General features: G+C 43.1%; 1 protein-coding gene across 6 annotated transcripts in view; it reads right to left on the bottom strand.

Annotated features, from left to right (window-relative positions):
• Window positions 1-17,986, bottom strand: part of hip1 (huntingtin interacting protein 1) — a 299,671-nt gene that overhangs the window by 26,075 nt on the left and 255,610 nt on the right. For all 6 annotated transcript variants that reach the window (XM_078548458.1, XM_078548462.1, XM_078548459.1 and 3 more), the window contains 5 exons: window positions 11,667-11,783; window positions 10,830-10,931; window positions 7,700-7,894; window positions 7,075-7,222; window positions 5,598-5,684 (listed from right to left, as the gene is read on the bottom strand). In XM_078548458.1, coding sequence (XP_078404584.1) covers window positions 5,598-5,684; window positions 7,075-7,222; window positions 7,700-7,894; window positions 10,830-10,931; window positions 11,667-11,783 — 649 coding nt within the window. The remainder of the gene's footprint in view (window positions 1-5,597; window positions 5,685-7,074; window positions 7,223-7,699; window positions 7,895-10,829; window positions 10,932-11,666; window positions 11,784-17,986) is intronic.

The following is a 17,986-nucleotide window of genomic DNA, read 5'->3' as shown; positions in this document are numbered from 1 at the left end:
CCAGATGGGTTTTTCTGACAATGGTTTCATGATCACTATTACGGAGACTATCTTTTAATTCCAGATTTATTGATTGAATTTAAATTCCACCAGCTGCCGTGGTGAGATCTGAACCCGTATTCCTAGAGTGTTAGCCTGGGACTCTGGATTGCTAGTCCAGTGACATTACACTGTCACTCTTGTTTTTCTACATCGTCTGCAGTGTGATCTCAGAGCTGGTGCTAAGCCTACAACGTCAGATTCCATATGATAGTTGGCTCAGAGATCGGAGCTTTTTTACTGCAAGGTGAAAGACAGGTAGAGGTGGTATTACTAATGCAGGAGAAGTGGGGGAAAGAGAATGAGTAGATCAAATAATGTGCCGCGCATTGGCTATAAAACATTTCAATACCCTGTGGTTGAGAAAGATGCTACATAAATATATCTTTCTATCAGGAAAATGGGGATAGATCTGCATGATTCAGTGGCCAACTGCAGATTGATTGAATGGTAGCCTTTCCTGCTGGCCTAATGACTACATGCATGTCATCCAGACCACCCCGTTACCAATGTGGGTAGCCAGCTACTGCAGAAAAACTTATTGTTCTTTCACGTTGGCTGATGATATCTATAGGGAATCTGATGTATTTGGCCCGAGCAAAAAGATCATGAGTGACCTGCTTTATACATTCATGGACTAGGCTAACTAATGCTAGTAATATCACATGTTGCAGCCTGAAAGGAGCCCGAAGCAAAGCAGTTAAGGGCAATAGTGAATTCCACTGCCACAGGCAATGCATGACCACTGTACAGAGTAACAGCTTTTATCTTTATTCATTCACAGGATATGTGCTTCGCTGGCTGGGCCAGCATTTATTGCCCATTCCTAGTTGCCCTTCAGAAGGTGGTGGTGAGCTGCCTTCTTGAACCACTGCAGTCCATGTGGTGCAGGTACACCCACAGTGCTGTTAGGAAGGGAGTTCCAGGATTTTGACCCAGCAACAATGAAGGAACAGCGATATATTTCCAAGTGAGGATGGTGAGTGACTTGGAGGGGAACTTCCAGGTGGTGGTGTTTCCATCTATCTGCTGCCCTTGTCCTCCTAGATGGTAGTGGTCGTGTGTTTAGAAGGTGCCATCTAAGGAGCCTTGGTGAATTCCTGCAGTGCATCTTGTAGATGGTACACATAGCTGCTACTGTGCGTCGGGGGTAGAAGGAGTGAATGTTTGTGGGTGTGGTGCCAATCAAGCGGGCTGCTTTGTCCTGGATGGTGTCAAGCTTCTTGAGTGTTGTGGGAGCTGCACTCATCCAGGCAAGTGGAATATATTCCATCACACTCCTGACTTGTGCCTTGTAGGTGGTGGACAAGCTTTGGGAGTCAGAAGGCGAGTTACTTGTCACAGGATTCCTAGCCTCTGACCTGCTCTTGTAGCCACAGTATTTATATGGCTAGTCCAGTTCAATTTCTAGTCAATGGTAACCCCCAGGAAGTTGATAATGGGGGATTCAGCGATGGTAATGCCATTGAATATCAAGGGGCGATTGTTAAATTCTCTCTTGTTGGAGGCGGTCATTACCTGGCACTTGTGTGGCGCAGATGTTACTTGCCACTTGTCAGCCCAAGCCTGGATATTGTCCAGGTCTTGCTGTATTTGGACATGGGCTGCTTCAGTATCTGAGGAGTTGCGAATGGTGCTGAACATTGTGCAATCATCTGTGAACATCCCCACTTCTGATCTTATGATGGAAGGTCATTGATGAAGCAGCTGAAGGTGGTTGAGCCGAGGACACGACCCTGAGGAACTCCTGCAGTAATGTCCTGGAGCTGAGATGATTGACCTCCAACAACCACAACCATCTTTCTTTGTGCTAGGTGTGACGCCAACCAGTGGAGAGTTTTCCCCCTGATTCCCATTGACTCCAGTTTTGCTAGGGCCCTTGATGCCACACTTGGTCAAATGTGGCCTTGACGTCAAGGGCAGTCATTCTCACCTCACCTCAGGAGTTCAGCTCCTTTATCCATGTTTGAACCAAGGCTTTAATGAGGGCGGGAGCTGAGTGACCCTGGCAGAACCAAACTGGACAGTGAGCAGGGTATTGTTAAGCAAGTGCCACTTGATAGCACTTTTGATGACTCCCTTCCATTACTTTACTGATGATCGAGAATAGACTGATTGGGCGGTAACTGGCCAGGTTGGATTTGTCCTGCTTTTTGTGTACAGGACATACCTGGGCAATTTTCCACATAGCTGGGGAGATGCCAGGGTTGTAGCTGTACCAGAACAGCTTGGCTAGGGGCACGGCAGGCTCTGGAGCACAAGCCTTCGGTACAATGGCCGGAATATTGTCAGCGCCCATAGCCTTTGTACTATCCAGTGCCTTCAGCTATTTCTTGATATCATGTGGAGTGAATTGAATTGGCTGAAGGCTGGCATCTATGATGCTGGGGACCTCTGGAGGAGGCAGAGATGTATCATCCTATCGACACTTCTGGTTGAAGATTGTAGCAAATGCTTCAGCCTTATCTTTTGCACTGTGTGCTGGGCTCTCCCATCATTGAGGATGGGGATATTTGTGAAGCCGCCTCCTCCAGTGAGCTGTTTAGTTGTCCACTGCCATTCACAACTGCATGTGGTAGGACTGCAGAGCTTAGATCTGATCTATTGGTTGTGGGATCGCTTAGCTCTGTCTATCACTACTTGCTGTTTGGCATGCAAATAGTCCTGTGTTACAGCTTCACCAAGTTGATACCTCATTTTTAGGTATGACTGGTGCTGCTCCTGGCATGCCCTCCTGCACTCTTCATTGAACCAGGGTTGATCCCCTGGCTTGGTGGTAATGGTAGAGTAGGAGATATGCTGGGCTATGAGGTTACAGGTTGTGTTCGAGTGCAATTCTGCTACTGCTGATGACCCATAGCGTCTCATGGATGCCCAGTCTTGAGTTGCTAGACCTGTTTGAAATCTAAAGTAAAAGCAAAAAACCGCGGATTCTGGAAATCCAAAACAAAAACAAAAATACCTGGAAAAACTCAGCAGGTCTCACAGCATCTGCGGAGAGGAATACAGTTAACGTTTCGAGTCCCTCAAACTCAAAACGTTAACTGTAATCCTCTCCGCAGATGCTGTCAGACCTGCTGAGTTTTTCCAGGTATTTTTGTTTCTGTTCGAAATCTATCCCATTTAGCACGGTGGTAGTACCACACAACATGATGAGGGTATCCTCAATGTGAAGGCAGGGCTTCGTTTCCAGAATGACTGTACAGTGGTCATTCCTACCAATACTGTCATGGACAGATGCATCTGCAGTAAGCAGGTTGGTGAGGATGAGGTCAAGTATGTTTTTCCCTCTTGTTGGTTCCCTTATCACCTGCCGCAGACTTAGTCTAGCAGCTATGTCTTTTAGAGCTCGGCCAGTTCAGTCAGTAGTGGTGCTACTGAGCCACTCTTGGTGATGGACATTGAAGTCCCCCAGCCAGAGTACATTCTGCATCCTTGCCACTCGGTGCTTCCTTCAAGTGGAGCTCAACATGGAGGAGCACTGAGAAGGCAGTATATGGTAATCAGCAGGAGGTTTCCTTGCCCATGTTTGACCTGGTGCCATGAGACTTCATGGGGTCCAGAGCTGATGTTGAGGACTCCCAGTGCAACTCCCTCCTGACTGTATACCACTGTGCCACCACCTCCGGTGATGGTGGGACAGGACATACTCAGGGACGGTGATAGTGGTGTCTGGGACATTATTTGTAAGATACAATTCCGTGAGGATGACTATGTCAGGCTGTTGCTTGACTAGTGTTATGGCACAGCCGATGGTAAATGCTGAGTTGTTCAAATCCCAGAGGGAAATTGGAGACAACAGCCACAACTATTTTTTCAAATTCTATGTTTCAAGATGTGGGCTTTGAATTCAGTTGTAATAAGACCACCGAGCCTTATAGGTTTTTACAAAACTAGATTAAACATTTGTTAATAAGAGAAATGGTTTTAAGCACATACATAGGTCTACAAATTACTACTATAACTACTTCTAAATCTCCTAAATAATCTGATTCCCAGTTACACCTCCATTAAGGTAACAGCAAGACACATAGATTTTAAAAGACCCTGGCAAAGAAACATGATACCGAGGAAAATCCAGTTCAAAGTGAGTTTCCTTAACTTCAGTTCTTTGTGGGCAGCAGCTTGAGGCGTAGAAGCTGAAGGCTTTTCACACTTGTTAGATCTTAAAATGCATATCCTTACTCACAGCCTTCGCTCCTTTATACATATTTTCCCCTTTGAATGCAAATTCCCATTGTTTCACTATGTCTTTGGACTTGACCTTTCCAATAATAAAAATCTCTCATAGTACCAAGTTTACCAGTAATCTTTGGGAAAAAATAAAGACACTTTCTGAACTTCACCTGGCTAGGTGACACATTTCACCCCTCCTTTGAAATTAATCTAGTCTGGTTTATTTAAAAATGCAAATGTTCTCTTTACCCTATGTCTACCTATTTAACATTTCAAACCTAGCTCATCTTCTAATACATCAAAGCCTTCAAACCAGCTGCCTTTAATCCACACAGACAGACTTATAGGCACAGGTACCACTATTTTACAATAAATTCCAATAACATTATTATATCTTCCTGACACTCGTCTGTGAGGCAGCTCTCCCAATTTTGGCACTAGCCCCCAGATGTTAGTAAGGAAGACTTTGTAGAACGGACTGAGTTTGCCACTGAGTTTGTTGCTTCCAGCGCCTAGGTCGATGCTGGGTGGTCAATCCGGTTTCATTCCTTTTTTGAGACTTTGTAGCGGCCTGATACAACTGAGTGGCTTGTTAGGCCATTTCAAAGAGCATTTAAGTGTCAACCACATTGCTGTGGGTCCAGCCAGATTGCAGATTTCCTTCCCTAAAGGACATTAGCGAATCAGGTGGGTTTTCACAACAATTGACCGACAATGGTTTCATGGTTATCATTAGACTTTTAATTCCAGATTTTTATTGAATTCAAATTCCACCATCTGCCGTGGCGGGAGTCGAACCCCAGAGGATTACCCTGGGTCTCAGGATTATTCATCCAGCAACAATACCACTACGCCATAGTGACATCCTGTCTGGAGCAAAAAAAGGCTCCTCATACGCTCAGGAGTAGTTACAACACTTAGGCACAGCATCCCATCCCCACGATCCCACTGCTGCTTCTATTCTTGTAACTTCTCTTTCTGCAACCAAACTGGTGTCTAGGCTGGCACCGATCTCAAGCCTGGTAATTGCTGAGGGTGTAGAATCAGAATAAAAGTTCAAGAAAGCGAAATCCCCGTAAACAACCAAATAATATGATAGTAAACTGATAGCAATGATCTGAGTGAATGCCCTCCTAAAAACCTCTTCTGATTACAGTTTTAAAACCAATCAGACCCAATACTTCTGAGTGAGCTCAATGGTTGACAACTAAAATGAATCCTGCTGATATAATAGAACCTGTTTTCAAAGCATTAATGAGGTTCACATCTGCTTCAGTCAAAGGGATTTAAAATCGATCCTTAAATGTCTAAACAAGGTCACACCTCACACAGCAAGTTGCAATTGGTTTGGTTTGTTATACATTTACTTCTTTAGCTCCTACCTGATCTGTCAGACAGATACTTTGTGTGTCCATCCTGTAGCCTGTTGAGGGAATCCAGCGCAGTCTGACCTCTCGTGATAAGATAATCTGCAGGAAGGAATTGATTGCAGTAAGGGTCCCGGTAGGTTATACGTTTCTCTCACTAATTTGAGTAAAGCTACATCAACCATATTATGTGTGGCATCAACAAGGTGTCACCTGGGGATAGTGAAGAGCTGGGCTTGATCCCCAGTGATTTTCTCCCTTGACTCTGTAAATCATACCACCCTTACAGATCCAGGGTAATTTTCCAAGGTGAGGTTCTTGGTATACAGCCTCACAAAATGGGAGCGGGTGATACAGTATTTTCTCCATCATGTTATAACCCCGTCTCCAACTCACACTTGTATCTAGCAAGGCACCATGCTAGGAACAGACTCACGCAAACTGACCCTTTGACCGTGCTCTCTAATTTTTACCAAATTCACCGAGTTCATTTCCAGCAGACATTCAGAATGGCTTTCCTGATTCCACCCGTTTCTATGAGCAAGAGCTGAGTATCCCAACAGTGATGCAATTAAAGACAGTAATGTGCAGTTACTGTTTTATGTTGTTCCTGACCGAAAGGGATAAAGCTCACCTCTCACTGTTCTAGTGTTTCAGTTCAATGACAGGTGCTGCTTACTGCTAACCAGTTAATTGAATTTTCAAAGTTATTTTGTCTGTCTCCTGACTCGCCAGTCTGCCACAGCTCTGTGGTTGGTCTGTGCTACCACACCCGGATATTCCAGTACATAGCATCACACAATTCCCAAAGTCGTGCAAGCTGTCTGAGCAGGTCACAAGGAGAGGCACTTGCCTGAGAAAGATCAGAAGCTTTCAGTGCCTCTGCCCTGACTGTCTACCTCTCAACCATCAACATTATGAAAGGGTGAATTCGGATTCTTGCTTTCCATAAAACCAGAGAGTCAATTGGTGACAAAAACAGAAAATGCTGGAAAAACTCAGCAGGTCCAGCAGCATCTCTGGAGAGAAAAACAGAAGAGTCATACGGACTCAAAATGTTAACTCTGTTTTTCTCTCCAGAGATGCTGTTAGGCCTGCTCAGCTTTTCCAGCATTTTCTGTTTTTGTTTCAGATTTCCAGCATCCGTAGTATTTTGCTTTTAGTCAACTGATAGCATTAGCTCAGAAGGCTTTCAGTAGTTCCTGCTTTTCTCAGCAATACTGAGTAGTGTCAAGATTTCCTGAGGTAATGAGGACCAAAGATGGTCTTGCTGTGCTCCATTTGAACTGTGGCAGAAGGGCAATATTCTGGCCAGTATGTGTTTCCTGCCTCCTGAAACCCAAATGTGAAAACAATTTATTTCCTACCTCAAACCTCCATATAAATTAAGTTTCAAAATTACTTTACATTCAGATCTTTACTATTAGCTATTTAAACTACATTTTGGTTCAAACCCTGAGCAGCCTCATCACCTCTAGCTTTCTGTACTTACCTGCAGAACTAGTGCAGCCAACATGAAGGGGATCATCCAACCTGCTGAGTGCATCCTGAACGATTCCTTCTGCCTCCTCCAGCGCACAGCACAGCAGAGCAAACTGTTCATCGAGTAGCTGCTTCTCCAGAGCTTGCTCGTGGTTCTCCTAAAGAACAGAGAACACGTGAAACCACCATGGTACATTCAAAGCATGTATGCCCAGTCCAGTTACACAGCACAATAGAAACACACACACACACACACACAGACACACAGTGTGGGGAGTGGTAATCTGGATGGTTTATATAAAATTACTGGAGACGGAGCAGAGGAATCTTGAGACACAGTTTGGTGCAATTAGTATAACTCTCACGACTGAATAGTTCAGCACACAATCTCGGTCAACACTTCAGTGCCGTACAGAGGGAGTGCTGCATTGTCTGGAGGTGTTATCCTTTGGGTAACATTTTAAACTGTTCTGGTGGATTTTAAAGATCCATCCAAAGAAGCAACATAGTCACAAGCAGGCCATTTATCCCAGTGTGCGACTCAACTGAGTGTGTGTGTTTCTGTTGTCAGATATTCATCAGACACTGAATTTCTTTTGATACATGAACCCTGACCAGAGCCACTCAATGCATACTTTTTCATTCAGCTGATTCTGCAGCCCCTCAACCATCTGGCTAGTACTGTCCCTCTCTGCTGAGAGTGCCTCCTTCAGCTGCTCCAACTCATCTTGTAGTACAGTTAATGTACTCTCCTTCTGATCCACGGCCTCATTTAATGCCTTCTTTTCTGACGTCAGGGATTCAATTGTTGATGCCATCACTGCACTTGCCTAGCAGGGAGAGGAGAAACAAAGTGAGGAAGTATTTTGAACTTAACTGAATAAAATATACCTATATTTTCCACAGAATGTTTTTAACATTTCAATCCCTTTTAATCTGTTTTTAAAGGTCATTTGTTGAATTCATTTGCCCTGTTTTGAAAAAGAGATTGTTATGTTGCACAGTACTGCGTATATCACAATAAAGCAAATGACACGAGCACACTTGCAATTATTAACAACAATTGATTAGCCATTTTTACATTGCTGTAATGGCATTTCAGTTTGCATTCTATCGTTAACTTCGTGCCAAGTAGAAAGGGTAAAAGAACAGACATTTGGGTGAAAGGTCCATAGACCTGGAATGTAAACACAGTTTCTTTCTCTCTAGGAAAGATAGGAACAGGAGTAAGCCATTCAGCCCCTCAAGCCTGTTCTACCAATAAATTAGATCATGGCATATGTGTATCTTAACTACATCTACCTGCCTTGGTTCTATAACCCTTAATACCCTTGTCTAACAAGTCTAGCAATCTCCGTTTTGAAATTCTCAATTGACCTAGGCCTTGATAGTGTTTTGGGGACAGTGTTCCAGATTTCACAAGCCTGAGTGCAAACGTGCTTCCTGACATCAACCCTGAAAGGCCCAGCTCTAATTTTAAGGTTATGCCCCTTTGATCTGGACTCCCCAACAGATGAAATAGCTTTTCGCCATCTACCATGTCAACTCCTTTAATCATCTTAGAGACCTCAATTGGATCACTCCTTAATCTTCTACACTCAAGGAATATAAACCTAGTATATGCAACCGGTCCTCATAATTTTAAGTCTTTAGCCCTTAATGATGATGCCTGACCTGTTGAGTGTTTGCAACATTTTCTGTTTTCATAAAGAAACAGAAGGGTCAAGAACATAGGAGCAGTAGTAGGCCATTCAGCTCCCCAGCCATTCAGCTAGATGACTGATCTTCTGGATCTATTGATATCAGTCATACTCACTGACAGAGCCTCCACAGCCCTCTGGGGTAGAGAATTTGAAAGATTCATCACCCTCTGAGTGAAGAAATTCCTCCTCATCTCAGTCCTAAATGGCCCACATTTTATTCTGAGGCTGTGTCCCTGGTTCTAGGCCACCCCACCCTTCCCCCAGCCAGGGGCAACATCTTCCTGCAGCTACCCTGTCGAATCCTATAAGAATTTTGGATGTTTCAATGAGATCACCTCTCATTCTTCTAAACTCCTGCAAATACAGGCCCAGCCTCACCAATTTCTCCTCATAGGATGCCACTATCTCAGGGATCAGTGTAGTGAACCTTCGCTGCACTCCCTCTATGGCAAGTATATCCTTCCTTAGGTAAGGAGGCCAAAACTGTGCACAATACGCCAGGTGTGGTCTCACCAAGGTTTTACACAACTGCAGCAAAACATCTTTATTCCTTTACTCAAATCCTCTTCCAATAAAACCAACATACCATTTGCGTTCCCAATTGCCTGTTACACCTGCATGTTAGTTTTCAGTGACTTATGAACAAGGACACCCAGGTCTCTTTGGGCATCAACACTTCCCAATCTCTCACCATTTATGAAATACTCTACAATTCTGTTAACTGAATAAAATTACTAGACAAAAACTATTGTTCATTTAACTACTTTGCAATACCTACAATTAAATAGTTTGACCAACATGGGACAAATGAAATTAAATCCAGATTACTCTCAATCTGATCACAACCATCTTCAATCAGAAAGATCGGTGAATGAACTCCATTTCCTCCACCACCTGCAATGCTCCTCTTTCCATTCTCAAAATAATTATGTCTTCTCCCCATTCTGGAGCCTCACACACCCACAAAAACTAAACACAAATGTTACAGCAAGTTTCAAGACTGATTCAGCAAACATCATTCTCACTGCAGAACTGCTGAAACTTGGAGTAAAGCCATAACCTTATCAGCTAGGTGTCCATGTTCAGTTCAGTCTCATGAGAATCACAACAATGGTCTCACATGGAGTACTAACAGCATTCACTAAAAGGTTGAGGTCATCATTTCAGACTCTGGCTTTCATCCCTAAATGATTCTCCAAACATGAATGACAGCAATTTGAATACAATCTGTACATTTCTGCTTAAAATGCAGCTCACTGGAGAAGCTAAAGCTGCTGTGCTCAGGAAGCAAGGAGTCTCCCTCCTGCCCACCACTCCTCACACAGCAAACTCCCAATCCCTGTATTGCAAGGTTGGGGAAACAGGAGGGTGACTGTCACCTGAAGAAACTCTTCCGTGTCTTCTAAAATTCTGTAATATAATAAGAGCATCTTCTATTTGGTAAGATGTGTGATGATTTTAGAAATTAAAAAAATCACATCGAGAAAAACTAAGGACGTACCAAAAGGGCACATTTGCTAATCTCAGTGAGAGAATCACTGCTACTAAGCCGTTGCCTTACATCTGACCCATGTCTCCCTTTTTGGGAGTGACTGCTGGTGGGGTGACTGTGTGTGTGTGTGTGTGTGTGTGTGTGTGTGGGGGGGGGCGGGGGGTGTAGATTGGCACTTTAAATTACAACTGTTATCAGGGAAATTGACCATGCGTAACATCACGTCCAACACTAATCCTCTCCTCACTCAACCCATGCACACTTCAGGTTTTTCAGCAGATGCGGTGACCAGGAGCAACAATCTAGTCGATTTTTCTTTTTCATACCCTGGATGCTCAGGTTGCTTACAGTGTCTCAACTTCTGCCCCATCTAAGGTCAGGTAACGCAATAAGAGTTCTGAATCGAATCTGGGATCCCCTGGTTCGGATGGCCCAGTTCCACACAGCCATGGTCTGGATCATTTTAAACCTTTTTTCTTGTCTAGTAAGATCACAATTGGACTAAGCAAACGAAGCAAGAAGCTCCTGACTCCAGCCTCTAGGCTTGGAGGTTGGTAATTGTCATCTTACCTGTTGAGAGTCCTCATGTGAGTTTTTCAGAGTTTCTAGCTTCTCATTCCTGGATCTGAGTTCCTTCTGCAGGGATTCTAGGACACAAGTCTGCTCCTGAGCCTGTAGTTTCAGAAAAGAGAAATTTATCAGCGAGAAAGCCATCGGGCTGAGTGTGATTTCACATGTTTTAAAGGAATTGAAAAGCCTACAAAAGAGATAGGTCCCAGTCTTGGAAAAAAAAAACCTTCCCTTTCACACAACTCCCCATCAAATGGTCCATTACCCACCAGAAAAGCACCCAGCCAAATCACTATCCAACAGCCCCTGCCAGGGCTGCCTGTGTATGGACAGGATTGGGCTTGGCTATAGGTGAAAGATCCTGCTAACACTTCCTGTCCATGCTCACTTGTGAGCAACAGCTTGCATTTATACAATGCCTTTAACATCCTAAGGTGTTTCACTGGAGTGTTATCAGACAAAATGTGACACTGAGTTGCATAAGATAATGTTAGGGCAAGTGACCAAAAGTTTGGTCAGAGATAGGTTTTAAGGAGCGTCGTAAAGGAAGAGTGTGTCCAAGGGGTGGAGGAGTTAGGGAGGGATGGCCAGTTGGTGAGGTATCAGGGAATAAAAAATACTGGGTAGAAATATACCCCAGCATGAGGGATGGAGAGAGGAAAAAGGAGATGCATAAAAAAAAGTTCCACAGAAGCAGCGCAACAGATCCAAGATCAGTCTCCCGGTTAAACTGGATTGAAATTACTGCACCAACTTGAGGCTACAAGGTCCTGAGATCAGGCAGCATTATAGGGATTTCTTCTGATGCACTTTGATCTGGTCAGCTGCTTCACTCACTTTCTGCTGAATATCTTCTTTCAGTTGATGCACAGTCTCCTCTAGCTCCTTCTTCACCTGCTCCATGTCCTCCTGCGTCTGACGAAACAATGTCATTTGCTTCGTTACCTCTGCATTCTGTATAAATTAGAACAGGGGCAGTCAGTCTGGGCAATGGGTGGGGTAATCAGCCTGCACTTTCAAGCATCACTGAGGATAGAGAACACATTGAGAGCACACCTTTGCTCAGAGACACTCAACAGCAGATTTCATCAGCATGCATCATTCTCAAGTGGCTTGTTTGAGCCGTTTAACAATCCCTAACAAACGCCATCCCTAAACTCTTTTGCCACGCTATCCCACTCCCCATCTTCAAAAGCCCCCTCTTTCTCTCTTCAGATATCTCCCTGTGAAGAACGCTAAGGCATTTACCAGAATCATACAACACTGAATTTTGATAGAATTAGGGAGGTAGTACTAGGTCATTGGATGTGGTCAGAGTAAGGGGGAAAGTAAAAAAGCCTAAATTAGGATTAATGTGTGTATATGTGAATGCACAGAGTGTGGTTAATAACATTGGTGAACTACAGGCACAGGTTGAGAAATGGAATTATGATATTATTGCTATAACTGAGACCTGGCTCAAAGAAGGGCAGGACTGGGCATTAAATATTCCTGGGTACAAGATGTTTAAGAGAGACAGAAAAGGAAGAAAGGGGAGGGTGGGGGGGTTGGGGGTCTGTGTGTGGGGGGGCGGTGGTGGCTGTATTGATTAAAAATGGCATTACAGTTCTAGAGAGAGAGGATGTTCCAGAGGGATCAAGGACAGAATCTCTCTGGCTAGAGCTAAGGAATGAAAAAGGTGCAATGATATTGATTGGTGTAGTATATAGACCACCAACTAGTGTAAGGGATGTAGAGAAACAAATTTGCAAAGAAATGAGAGAGAGGTGCAAGAATTATAGAGTAATTATAATGGGGGGCTTCAATTATCCAAATATGGACTGGGATAGGAATATTGCAAAGGGACAAGAGGGGCACGAGTTCCTGGAGTGTGTACAAGATCATTTTCTGCAGCAGTATGTTTCCAGTCCAACGAGAGGTCAGGCACTGTTGGACCTGGTTCTGGGGAATGTGTTGGCCCAAGTGGATCAAATATCAGTGGGAGAGCATTTAGGAGACAGTGACCATTGTATCATAAGGTTTAGGCTGGCCTTGGAAAAGGACAAGGAACAATCCAGAGCAGGGATAATTAATTGGGGGGATGCCAACTTCGATGGGATGAGAATGAGAATCGAGTGAAAAAAGATGGTGTCTGAACAATGGGCTGTCTTCAAAGAAAAAGTATTGCAAGCAATGTCAAGGTATATTCCCTTAAAGGAGAAAGGTAGAATAAATAAATCCAGAGTGCCCTGGATGACGACAGAGATAGAGGAGCAAATCTGTAGAGAGATAGCAGACCGATGTGAGAAACAGAAAGTTGTGATAGTAGGAGATTTTAACTTTCCACATATTGACTGGGACTCCCATACTGTAAAAGGGCTGTATGGCTTGGAGTTTGTCAAATGTGTGCAGGAAAGTTTTTTAAATCAATATATAGAGGGAACCAGACAGGTCAGGTGACAGAAGTATGTGTAGGCGAGCATTTTGGGTCCAGTGACCACAATGTCATTAGTTTTAAGCTAATTATGGATAAGGATAGGTCTGGTCCTCGAGTTGAGATTCCAAATTGGAGAAAGGCCAATTTTGTGGAAATGAGAAAGGATCTAGGAAGAGTGGATTGGGATAAGTTGTTTTCAGTAAGTGGAAGGCATTCAAAGGCAAAATTTTGAGAGTGCAGAGTTTGCATGATCCTGTCAGGATTAAAGGCAAAGTTAACAGGCATAGGGAACCTTGGTTTTCAAGGGATATTGGCGATCTAGTTAAGAAGAAGAGAGAGTTGTATAGCAGGTATAGGCAACAAGGAGCAAATGAGGTACTTGTAGAGTATAGAAAATGTAAGAAAATACTAAAGAAGGAAATCAGGAAGGCAAAAAGACATGAGGTTGCTTTGGCAGATAATGTGAAGGTAAACCCGAAGGGTTTCTACAAGTATAATAAGAGTAAAAGGATAGTAAGGGACACAATTGGTCCCCTTGAAGATCAGAGTGGTCGTCTATGTGTGGAGCCTCACGAGATGGGGGAGATCTTAAACAGTTTTTTTGCATCAGTATTTACTCAGGAAACTGGCATAGTGTATAAGGAAGGAAGGGAAACAAGCAGTAGTGTCATGGAACATAGAGATTAAAGAGGTGGAGGTGCTTGCTGCCTTACAGGGAATAAAGGTAAATAAATCCCCCGGGCCTGACATGATATTCCCTCGGACCTTGAGGGAGACTAGTGTAGAAATTGCAGGGGCCCTGGCAGAAATATTTAAAATGTCCTTAGCCACGGGTGAGGTGCCGGAGGATTAGAGGGTAGCTCATGTTGTTCTGTTGTTTAAAAAAGGCTCCAAAAGTAAACCAGGTAATTACAGGCCAGTGAGCCTGACGTCAGTAGTAGGTAAATTATTGGAAGGTGTTCTCAGAGATCGGATATATAATTATTTAGACAGCCAAGGGCTGATTAAGGATAGTCAGCATGGCTTTGTGCGTGGTAGGTCGTGTTTAACGAACCTTGTAGAGTTTTTCGAGGAGGTTACCAAGAAAGTAGATGAAGGAAAGGCTGTGGATGTTGTCTACATGGACTTTAGTAAGGCCTTTGACAAGGTCCCACATGGGAGGTTAGTTCAGAAGGTTCAGTCACTTGGTATCCACGGAGAGGTTGTAAACTGGATTTGAAATTGGCTGTGTGGGAGAAGACAGAGAGTGGTAGTGGATGATTGCTTCTCAGACTGGAGGTGTGTGACTAGTGGTGTGCCTCAGGGATCTGTGCTGGGACCATTGTTGTTTGTTGTCTATATCAATGATTTGGATGATAATGTGGTGAATTGGATCAGCAAGTTTGCTGATGACACTAAGATTGGAGGTGTTGTGGACAGCGAGGAAGGCTTTCAAAGCTTGCAGAGAGATCTGGACCAACTGGAAAAATGGGCCAGAAAATGGCAGATGGAATGTCACAGGTAGACAAGGTTGTAAAGAAAGCTTTTGGCATTCTGGCCTTCATAAATCAAAGTACTGAGTACAGGAGTTGGAATGTTATGGTGAGGTTGTATAAGACATTGGTGAGGCCAACTTTAGAGTATTGTGTGCAGTTCTGGTCGCCTAACTACAGGAAGGATATCAGTAAGATTGAGAGAGTGCAGAGAAGATTTACTAGGATGTTGCCGGGTCTTAAGGAGTTGAGTTACAGGGAAAGATTAAACAGGTTAGGACTTTATTCCTTGGAGCGTAGAAGAATGAGGGGAGATATGATAGAAGTTTACAAAATTATGAGGGGTATATAGACAGAGTAAATGCGAGTAGGCTCTTTCCACTTAGATTAGGAGAAATAAACATGAGAGGACATGGCTTTAGGGTGAAAGGGGAAAGGTTTAGGGGGAACATTAGGGGGAACTTCACTCAGAGAGTGGTGAGAGTGTGGAACGAGCTACCATCTGACGTGGTAAATGCGGGCTCACTCTTAAATTTTAAGAATAAATTGGATAAATAAACGGATGGGAGGGGTCTGGAGGGTTATGGACTAGGTGCAGGTCAATGGGACTAGCGGAATAATATTTCGGCATAGACTAGAAGGGCCGAATGGCCTGTTTTCTGTGCTGTAGTGTTCTATGGTTCTAAGTGAAGATGAAAAGGAAGAAGTGCACGTACGACAGATGTCGGGTAGAAAATATAATGGAGAATCAGGCTGAATATAGAAGGAACAGAGGGGAAGTGAATAAACTAATAAGAGAAGCAAGGAGAGAGCATGAAAAGAGACTGGCAGTGAACATAAAAGGGAATCCCAAGGTCTTCTATAAGCATATAAATAATAAAAGGGTGGCAAAAGAAAGAGTAGGGCAATTAGGGACAAAAAAAAGGGGACTTGCACGTGGAGGCAGGAGAAACACTGGAGGTATTAAATGAGTACTTTGCATCTGTCTTTTCAAAGGAAGAAGATGCTACCCAGGCCGAAGGTCGAGAGGAGGTAACTGGTACATGAGAAGAATTTACAATTGAGAAGCAGGTTGTGTTAGAAAGGCTATCTTTACTTAAAATAGTTAAGGTACCAGGACCAGATGAGATGCATCTGAAGATGCTAAGGGAAGTGAGAGTGGAAATTGCAGAGGCACCAGTGACAATCTTCCAGTCTTCCTTAGGCACAGGGGCAGTGCCAGAGGGCTGGAGAATTGCAAATGTTACACCTTTGTTTGAAAAGGGGTGCAAGGTTTCATGAAACTATCATAGTTTTCACAATATTATTGTGGTTTATTGTAATGTAGGTTTGAGTGTGAGTGTGTATGGTTGTGTGTGATTGAATTGAATTGGAGTCAGATAGATTGCAAAGTTGAAATTATCAAAGGAAGTTAGGTGTAAAAAGCATTTGAAATGCCAATGAGTAAACATGGATGACGGCAGCATGTAGGGCGTGAAGGAAATTTGCATTTTTAGATAAGTGAAGGGGTTGTTTAAGTTTCAAAGGGATGACAGGATGTTTATAACTAACAAGATTAGCAAGGCCAAGCAGTGTGTTTATTTTTCCCAAAGGCACTGACCATATTGGCTACAAGAAAGATTTTTATATTATGGGAAAAGTAAATTTCCAAAGACACATGGAACAATGGAATTTACAGATTAAAGAGAGAGATAAAGAAGAATGGAAGGCTATGTTGGGGGGCCATGTAAGATCTAAAAGGGCCGTGTAAAACAGCCTTGGGGGAAAAAGCCTCCAGCCACATTTGCAGAAGTCTGCTGTGTCCAGTAACCACAGTTGGAGAAAAGCCTTTGAAATTCCACTGTCATGTGGGTGCCGTGGTAAACTTGCTGGATTGCCTATCTATTTAAATTTAAAATCTATTTTGGACTGTTGTCTTAAAGAGGGTGTGTAGTTGGGAGTCAGGTTAATTAGCAATTTTGGGGTTTGTTATAGTATTAAGTAACTGTAATCTTATGTATGTGCTTGAAATCTTTTGTGAATAAATGCTTTGATTTAATTTTTAAAATTTCTAAAGGTGTTAGTAGACTCATTACTTCTGAATTCAGTGCACAAATCTTCTCATAATAAATACAAATTGCAAAACTGTTGTGATATTGTAATATGGCCAAGTTTCCCTTGTGGATTTGGTCTGCCTGGCACACATCACCTGCTGCGTCATAACAAAGGATAAAGCCAGCAGTTACAGACCAGTCAGTTTGACTTCAGGGGTAGGGAAACTTCTGGAAACTATAGTTCAGGACAAAATCAATAGTCATTTAGACAAGTGCAGGATAATTAAGGAAAGTCAGCATGGATTCATTAAGGGAAAATCATGTTTAACTAACTTGCTGGAGCTTTTTGAGGAGGTAACAGAGGTGGTCAATAAGGGAAACGTTATAGATGTGATGTATATGGGTTTTCAAAAGACATTTGATACAGTGCCACACAACAGACTTGAGCAAAATTCTAGCTCATGGAATAGAGAGAGTAGGCACTTGGATAAGAAACTGGCTGAGTGACAGGAATTAGAGAGTAGTGGTTAACGGATGTTTTTCAGATTGGAGGAAGGCTTTTAGTAGAGTTCCCTAGGGGTCAGTGTTGGGACCCTTTCTCTTCCTGATATATATTAAATGACCTAGGCTGTGGTGTTCAGGGCATAATTTCAACATTTGCAGATGATTCAAAGATTGGAAACATTGTCAACTGTGATGAGGATAATCTTCAAAAGGACATAGACATGTTGGTGATTTGGACAGACAAGTGACAGATGGAGTTCAATGCAGAGAAGTGCAAGGTGATTCATTTTGGCAGGAAGAATATGGAGAGACAGTATAAAATAGAAGGAGAAATACTAAAGGAGGTGCAGGAACAGAGGGACATTGGTGTATATGTATAAAAGTCATTGAAGATGGCAGTGCATGTTGACAGAGCAGTTAATAATGCTTCTACTAATAAAGCCTCAGATATTATAAGCTTTAAGTACAAGAGTAAGGAGCTCATGTTGAACTTGTATAAGACAATAGTTATGCCACATCTGGAATACTGTGTCCAGTTCTGGGTGCCATACTTGAGGAAGGATGTGAAGGCATTGGAGAGAGTACAGAGGAGATTCACAAGAATGATTCCAGGGATGAAGAGCTGTAGTTATGAGGATAGATTGGAGAGGTTGGGACTGTTTTCCTTGGAGAAAAGAAGGCTGAGAGGAGACTTGATAGAGGTATTCAAGATCCTGTGGGGTATGGACAGGG

This window comes from Cetorhinus maximus, chromosome 9 (genome assembly GCF_964194155.1).
Source record: "Cetorhinus maximus chromosome 9, sCetMax3.hap1.1, whole genome shotgun sequence".
In the NCBI taxonomy this organism is placed as follows: domain Eukaryota; kingdom Metazoa; phylum Chordata; class Chondrichthyes; order Lamniformes; family Cetorhinidae; genus Cetorhinus; species Cetorhinus maximus.
Note: the sequence above shows the minus strand (reverse complement) of the source record. Positions and strands in the feature narration are given on the sequence as shown.